Below are 8,627 nucleotides of genomic sequence, written 5' to 3'. Positions count from 1 at the left end.
ATCTCGCGAGAACCGAGCTCAGAAATACGAATACGTCACAATGACGCTTTGCCTCGATTTCGATTCCGAATGGGCGGGAGAGTACCGAGTGTGCTCGGCACTCGGATAGGCTGAATTCGGATCTCGAGGAAGCGAGCCCTCCCACCTCTAATATATATATACATATATGTGTGTGTATATACATATATATATATATATATATATACATACATATATATATATATATATACATATATGTGTGTATATATATATATATATATATATATATACATACATATACATACATATATGTGTATATGTATATATATATATATATATATATATATATATATATATATATATATATATATATATATATATATACACACTTGATCAATGGTCAAAGTGCAGGAGTGTATAGTGCCATACCGCCATTTTGCCTATTGCCTTCATTTACATTCCCATTCAATTTTTTATACATGGACATGCAGTCCCTGAGACTGTTTTTGTCTCCTGAGAGACTCTGCAAATGGTAAGCAATTACCACTATGTTTTGTATGTGTGTGGGACACAAGGTCCTTCACGGGAGAGAGGCATTGACACATTGGAGAGGGACAACAGCAATACATCAGAAGTCATTAGACGGACAGTAGCAGCTTCAGTAGACATTTAGCAGGTGATACACCAAGGCCATAATGCAAAATGGTAGAAGAAGATAGAATTGTCCTTGCTGGATCATCATTTAAATAATGGGCTGTAAAGTCGACAATAATGACATTGACGGAACTATTAGTTTGACAATTGAAATGCAGACAGCATTATTAGGTTGACAAATCAAAAGAAGACAGTATTATTAGGTTCACAATAATGTCCCTGTTCCTATTCCTAGCCCTATCCCTAACCCTATCTGTAACTCTAACCCTAATACTAACCATATATTGCTGTCAACATTTGAATTGTAGCGTGGTAGTGTGGACACATGACCTCAACTAATTGGATAAAACCCAATTGGACACACATTGAATGCTATCATAGCCGTCATGCCTTAGTGCTTCACTGTGTAACAGGATGCTAGAAAAATGACTTGGCTCCTCTTTCAAACACTTGCTTCACAGACACTTGTGTAAAACTAGGCAATTTACTGTTCTTTGTCCCCTCCTGTATAGATGTATCTCCACCCACAGCAGCAGCTGTAATGCGCAAGGATGTCTCTTGGGAATCAGGGATTGCATTAGGGGAGTCAGTTGAAATTGGAAAATTGGATGCTGGAATACGTACTAATAATGAGGATGTTGATAAAGTTGTTGACAGTAAGGAATGCATCAGGTGTCTATCCAATCTGCTGCTACCTGATGCTGGGTTGTTTGCTACTTTATACAATTTTCCACCTTTTGAAAAAATACTTAAATGATCATCTATGTACGTCCTCCCTGTTACGTCATATCCAGCAAGTTCAACATCCCTCTCTGTACTTGTTTTGGCATCACAAAGGCTACTGATGCCTTGACAAACATCTGTGTTGGGATAAAAATATTTCCAAACACAAGAGGTGCTTTTTTTGGTCTTATGCCCTGGCATGACAATGCACTTATCATGGGCATGAGGTGGCTGCCTTAGTTCAAATAATCATCATCATCCTCATTATCTTGTTCAAGTACAACACACTCATTTTCAGATCCACAATTATGTCCCTCATCCTCTTGCACATTTGCAAGTTCCAAAGTAGCATTCTCAATTTCCATCATCATCATTACTACTACTACTGATCCTCACATGGGCAGCACTGTGGTTTAATGGTTAGCACTTCTGACTCACAGCACTGGGGTCATGAGTACGATTCCCGACCATGGCCTTATCTGTGTGGAGTTTGTATGTTCTCCTTGTATTTGCGTGGGTTTCCTCAGGGTGCTCTGGGTTCCCCTTCTCTTCATAGATTGAACAGGACCACCTGTGCCAGGGTGTCACGGCTCAGGGTATTTTATGGATCCCTATTGCCACTACTTAGATGTTATAGCAGTGGATAGTGGAGGTTGAACAAAAACCAGAAGATGTTAGTAGCGTTGCAATATAATATATTGATAGATGGTATAACAGCAACAGTATAAGATATGTACAACTCAGCAAGCTGAGTACACGGCAGTTCACAAAATACAATGAAATCACGAAAGAAGTTCAGTTGGTAACCAATAACAATGGCATGAAGATTTAACGCACATAACTTGAATAACTGAACTGGCTACTAGCTTGGCAATATATTCTTGATAACAGTCCAGCAACTAATAATTAGCAGAGTAATAATAATAGCCGTGCCAAACATAGAGCCACAGATGACAAGGTAACTTGATTGAAGTTCAGTAAAGAATACAGACAGCTGAGCAGAAAGGTAGTTGAGCCAGTCAATATGAGTGCAGATGTAATAGGCAACTCACGAGCCAGTTCAGTGTGCAGATGTAGAAGTCCAGTACACAGGTAACAGCCATAGGAGATTCAGCAAGCAGTGTGGAACTACAAGTACCAGGTATGGTGGTTTGTAGATGTAGAAGTCCAGCACACAGGTAACAGCAGTAGGAGATTCAGTAAGCAGTGTGGAACCACAAGTACCAGGTATGGTGGTTTGTAGATGTAGAAGTCCAGCACACAGGTAACAGCAGTAGAGGATTCAGTAAGCAGTGTGGAACCACAAGTACCAGGTATGGTGGTTTGTAGATGTAGAAGTCCAGCACACAGGTAACAGCAGCAGCAGATTAACCTAGACCAAGGTAGACTGAGTAACACAAAGATCAGGCAATAGGCCCATAACCCTGGGAGGTTCATATAGTGCTCCAGGACCAATGAGGTTTAGGGAGTGGTCCAGATCACAGTAGCTAGGAACACCTGTGAAAGTAATGTCTCTGAAAGAGAAGCAAGCAGAATCATGGTTCTTAAAGGGAAAGTCACAGAGCCGGGACCTGACTATAGGACCGGCGTGTGACACAGATAGACCGCTTTGGTAGGCTTGCTGCTTCTCATCGAGGTACAAGCAGGCCCGGCGCTCCCATTAGGCAAGGTTAGGCACTTGCCTAGGGCGCCGGGCTCTGGAGGGCACCACAGTATTCTAAAATACTTTAAAACTGTGTGGCGACCGCTGACCATACCTGTCAGGGCCGCCGCACAGCATTCAGATGGACGGGGAGGGGGGGAAGAGGCTATTTTGTCACCACCGCCGCCTCTCTGCTCCGTCTCCTCCCCTCCACTTACTAGTGTCAGTGAGTGGAGGGGAGGAGATGGAGCAGAGAGGCGGCGGTGGTGAGACAAGGTAAAGAGAGGAGGGAGGAGGGAGGCGATTTTTGCTGGGGGGGGGGCACCGCTTTTTTAAAAATGCCTAGGGCGCCGTGGACCCTAGCACCGGCCCTGGGTACAAGTGCATCTTTTTCACAACTTCTATGAAAGGTAAGAGCTGAGGCATGTTTCACACCAACTCCTTTCGAGTTTTCAAGGCAGTGATGAGATCAACTCATCAACCATCTTGCCTCATAGATCTTCCTGAAGTTGCGTGCATATTCATCCACACCAGTGTAACTCTTCATCGCTTGGCACTCCACAAAGCTTGATATCTTTTGCAAGCCATGCCCGACCTTCAGCACAAGCGACAGTGTCTTAAATATACCTGTCTCCTTGTCATAGCCAGCTACCAGGTTCACCATGTCTACTACATGCAGAAAGTTTGATGTGATGGTAAAGTCTTCCATTCTCTCCAAAGGGGTAGCTCTTCTGGCATGTAACAGTAGCCTGCCTGTTTCTCTAAGGTTCTGATGGATGTACTTGTATTTGCCAACATCTGGATGTTTGCAAATACAAGTAATCTGAAAATAATCTGGAACATCTGGATGTTGTGTCATGCTCCACTGTCCTCACTTTATTTTCAACGACCGTGTCTTATACCCGTTTGGTGTAAAAGGGAAGGAAAGCTGCAATCTCTTCTCTTCTGGCACATAGACATATGTATATTGCACTGACCTCCAGTTTTGGCGTACACATACTTTCTCCTCCACGTCAGATACACATGCACACTTTTCATCCATCAAAAGTGACTCGCGGGGACATGCCAGAATTTTATGTTGAGTATGTTAGCAAGGTCCCCTGCATTGGCAAATTTTGTGGGGATCTCATTTTTTGTCCCCCTGGAAGGTCTCCACAGTGTTGGTGTTTCAACAGGTCAATGTTCCCACAGGTATAGGAATACAGGTACACACATACACACATACTAGGGTTCATTTTGTCAGAAGCCAAATAACCTACCAGTATGTCTTAGATTGTTGGAGGAAACCGAATCACCTGGAGAAAACCCATGTAAACACAACATATAAATCAACAAGTTCAGAACACAAATACATACACCTATAAATCAGTTCCTCTGTTACACACTTTTTGTTTGCAGTTGGCAATTTACCAGAATAGATGATGGACTTTGTTCAATTGAAAACATACACAAATGTGTGCAGAAGTGATGTCCAACTACTTTGTTACTGAAGGATATATGTTTTGCACCAACAAGCTGGAGGTGAATTTACCATATAAAACCATTGTTCTTACTATTAAGAATAAGCTCTGTAGGTGCTCCTCAAATACATGACCTGTCAGGCTGGATGTGGACAGCTGGTACAACAAAACAGATGTGCTTTGGCAAGTGCTGACACAAACATAACTCCTGCACACACAAACAAATACCAAATCCGGTATTTGGTATTCAGACATATATATATATATATAGTACAATGGGTTAAGAAGGACGGAGCCTTCAGGTGTGTACAGAATATAAATGACAAATAGGTGTACAATGCACAATAAGCACAGAACAGTCCAGACAATATATCCAATAAATGTCTATATAGAACACCGCGAAGGTCTTCATATACCAGTAGGCCGAAAATCGGTACTTAATCAGCGTGTAACAACTGAAACATCATACAGTAAATATTAAGATGGTGTATGTACCAGATAGAAATATAAAAACCGCTTATCTGTATCGTGGCTCCTAGGTCATCCCGACATATGATGCTCCATCATGTCTCCCTCAGCCGCAGTAATCTGCAAATATATATAGTATGTTCTAATAATAAACACAGCCGCAACACCAATCTCATCCGCTGGTCATTAGGAGAGAATATATGAAAAAGCCATATGGTGTAGTATTTTATAGAAAATTTAATAAACAGATAAATTTATAAAATGCAAACTCACAATGCAGATAAAATATAAAAGCTTATCTGTAATATATAGGCAGGATTGCTGGTAAATTGTCACATCTCCTGGTGGTACTTATAGACGTCCCTCCATAGGCTCCATACAATAGCTCAGTGTAGGATAGGATCTATAGCTCCTAAAGTGTGGTGGTGTGTACCAGGATAGTGTAGTAATAAAAGCCTCAACGCGTTTCGTTCAAACAGAGAACTTCATCATGAAGTTCTCTGTTTGACCTAGAGGAGCTGAAGCCAGCAGTTTCACAGATAAGCCTGCAGGGTGCACTGAACTTAATTTGGAACGTTAAACACATCCCCCCTCTTGCCCATTCTCAGTCAATGATGAAGGTGGAGTATTTAATTGAAATGCCACTGCAGCTGGCACTCAGTGAATAGATTCAGAAAAAAACCCATAGAATGAGTAAAATTATGTCAATAATTAAATGTTTTAGGCATACCCTAAACCATAACACACTATGTGACCACCTGACTTTGCCTAATGGTACAGTCAGACATTACTGTACACACTCAAGCAGTTTTAATTTAGAAGCTCTGCAGCTACTGAAATGGTGGTATTACCATAATATGTATTAGTTTGTAGGCAATTTCACATTAAAGTGTTTAAGTAATATTGTGCTTAAAGTATAGTCTTGGCATATCTGATGTTTCTTCATTTGAACATTTTAGGGTAAGGGCACAGAAACCACATACTGGCTAACTGGTGAAAAGGACAAGGAGTACAACCTCCCTATACCTCCATCTGTGTAAGTCATGCAGTGAATCTTATGAGATCAGCAAGAAACAAACTATAAAATATATTTATTTCATCTTAGTTACAAACAGATTAGTCCAGTATAGTTATGGAATTCAGCCCCATAACTGTTTCCACTTTACAAGTTGAATCCATTGGAGATACAATTTTAGTAGAAACTAGTGGTCCAGAATGCTTCTAACTATCAATAGATCTTTTTATTGTGAGCTGGTTGTTAAAACCCTATTTGGTGCTGTCACAATGTATTATTTTAATTTGATTCTTTAATGTTGATATTTTAAACAGGGAAAATCAACAACGTCTGCAGTCTGATTTTGCAGACATGATTAAGGACTCCTTGAAAAAGAGAGAAGAAGAGGGATTCAGTGACAGACCACTGACCCGTGTAGCAAGTTATCGGAGTGGCACATTGGAATACCTTCAAATAGCCACAAGTGGCCCACCCAGCACTTATCTTTAACAGAAGGATTTGCACTAAACTGCACAGGGACAATATTTTTCGCTTACAGATTATGCCTTCTTTAAAAAAAAAACACTTGACTATGACTGTCTTAACATTGAAATGCATATAAAAAAATCTTAAGGAGACACATTCTAACAACATTCTAATCAAGCCACTTGAAGTAGAAGAATGCTGTAAATATGTAGCAGCACATTATACTCTACCCAGAAAGGAAGAATGATCACACTGTTTCTTAACAGATTGTTTTATCTACCCTGATTTCATCTTATGCCGTAAAAATAATGCTTCTTATACTTTTGCAAGGTTGACAATGATTATAATAAAATGATATCTAGCTGAGGAAATACAAATAAGACTTCAACTAACTGTGCAAAAATTGTCTTATTTCCATCACCAGCAAAGCAAAGGACATGTAAATAGTAAGCAAATCAATAGTAAGTATGAATATCATTAAACTTGCAATTTATTTCAACTATTTTATTTAATCATTGTGGTTTTTACTACTGTTTCTGCCTGCTGACTTATACTGTATGTGAGAAGCTAGGATGAATGCTACAATTAGAAGAAGCTGCACAAGCAGTGAGTTTCAAGCATACCACTACTAATGGAAAGTCAGTAGTGTCTACTTCATATTATTGGCATCATCATCATCACCATTTATTTATATAGCACCACTGATTCCGCATCATTGATCATACAACTGATCCTTTTCTTGTCTTTTTGTTTATACATTTGTCTTATAATGGGTTCTACACACGGAAGGGCTGGCAAATTTTAGTCCGGGGGGCAAGACTCAACTCAGCAGCCTATTATGAACATAAAAATGCAGGTGACCTGGTCCAAAGTAGCCCACTATAGCACCAGCCCAGGGAGCAGATACCCCCTGCGCCCCAACCCAGCCAGCCCCTGGTTCTACACTATCATCATCATCAACATTTATTTATATAGCGCCAACAAATTCAGTAGCGCTTTACAATTGGGAACAAGCATTAATAAGACAATAATGGGTAATACATACAGACAGCGAGGTAAGAGAACCCTGCTCGCAAGCTTATACTATATTTTTATATATCCATCTACCTCTTCCTTTCTAAACTATTACATTTTAATAAGACAAAATTAACAAATCTAAGACGCTAAAGTCCACTAAATCAACAATGATAGCTTAATAAGACACACTAGCCATAGTTAGTTTTTAATCAAGGTTTAGAGATGATCACTGCCACTGCAGGCTATACAGTGCTTCAAGTTTTGACTTTTAACTGTTATACAGCCTTTGAATGTATTCACAGGTTCTGGCGTTCCCATTCCTCTCAGCAACCTACAGGATACAGTGATTATAATATGTGCTATGATATGCTAGTACACAAAAATCTAAGCTCTTTTATAGCTATATAAACTATGCAAGGTTTTGAACTTATGTGAAGAAACTACTTATAAGTATCCATTAATGCAATCAGACGATAATTGCATAAAAATTGTAATCCCTGTCCAAATACATGTTCAGCTATCAATGATTAGAATTTAAAAGAATGTTAATTCTTCTTGTTAATATTTGTTGAGCAGTCAAGGCTCATACAAGCAGTGATCTGGAGACAATTTGGTTATTACCTAGATGTATAATCCTTAGAGAGTATAGTTTTCAAAGAAGCCAGCAAGAGGGGTAACTATGTACTTTTACATACAATATCTACAAAAGCAAGTCCTGAGGCAATTACTAAACAAAGTTTTATAAGTTTTAAAACCATATTCCATAGGTAAGTTGCTGAAAATTACCTCCATTATAAAGCTTCATTCAAAAAACATTTTGTTTGGCAAGTAACAAGAAAATGGAATTTGTGAATATGTTTATGCATGAGCAATTTTGCTATGTTTAATTTATTAATTAACATTTTTATATCAATAAAGGCAGAGGAATGTATGGAAACTACCATACTCATGTTTCTGTTCAGATAAAATAAATCATTAATTGATATTGGATTTCATTTTTTGCAAATTATTTACATTTATAACCTGTCGGCATATTGCAAAAAGACACATCTACTAATTCACTGTTGCTTTTGATTATGTACTGCAAGAGTACTCCTAGTCACACCCAGAAAGTATATACATTTGCGTGGTATTTTCAGCCATGACATTGTATTGAGACCCATAACTATACACAACCCATGTTTTCATATATCCTATTTAAATC

General features: G+C 39.1%; 1 protein-coding gene across 1 annotated transcript in view; it reads left to right on the top strand.

Moving 5' to 3' along the window:
- Positions 1-8,288, top strand: part of GUCY2C (guanylate cyclase 2C) — a 174,681-nt gene extending 166,393 nt beyond the window's left edge. Inside the window, exons 26-27 of the mRNA XM_075182882.1 lie at positions 5,886-5,962; positions 6,256-8,288. Coding sequence (XP_075038983.1) covers positions 5,886-5,962; positions 6,256-6,430 — 252 coding nt within the window. The 3' untranslated portion in view covers positions 6,431-8,288. The remainder of the gene's footprint in view (positions 1-5,885; positions 5,963-6,255) is intronic.
- The last annotated feature ends 339 nt before the right edge of the window (positions 8,289-8,627 follow it).

Source organism: Mixophyes fleayi, chromosome 8 (genome assembly GCF_038048845.1).
Source record: "Mixophyes fleayi isolate aMixFle1 chromosome 8, aMixFle1.hap1, whole genome shotgun sequence".
Lineage (NCBI taxonomy): Eukaryota > Metazoa > Chordata > Amphibia > Anura > Limnodynastidae > Mixophyes > Mixophyes fleayi.
The sequence above is the reverse complement of the archived record's forward strand: the minus strand, read 5'-3'. Positions and strand labels throughout refer to the sequence as shown.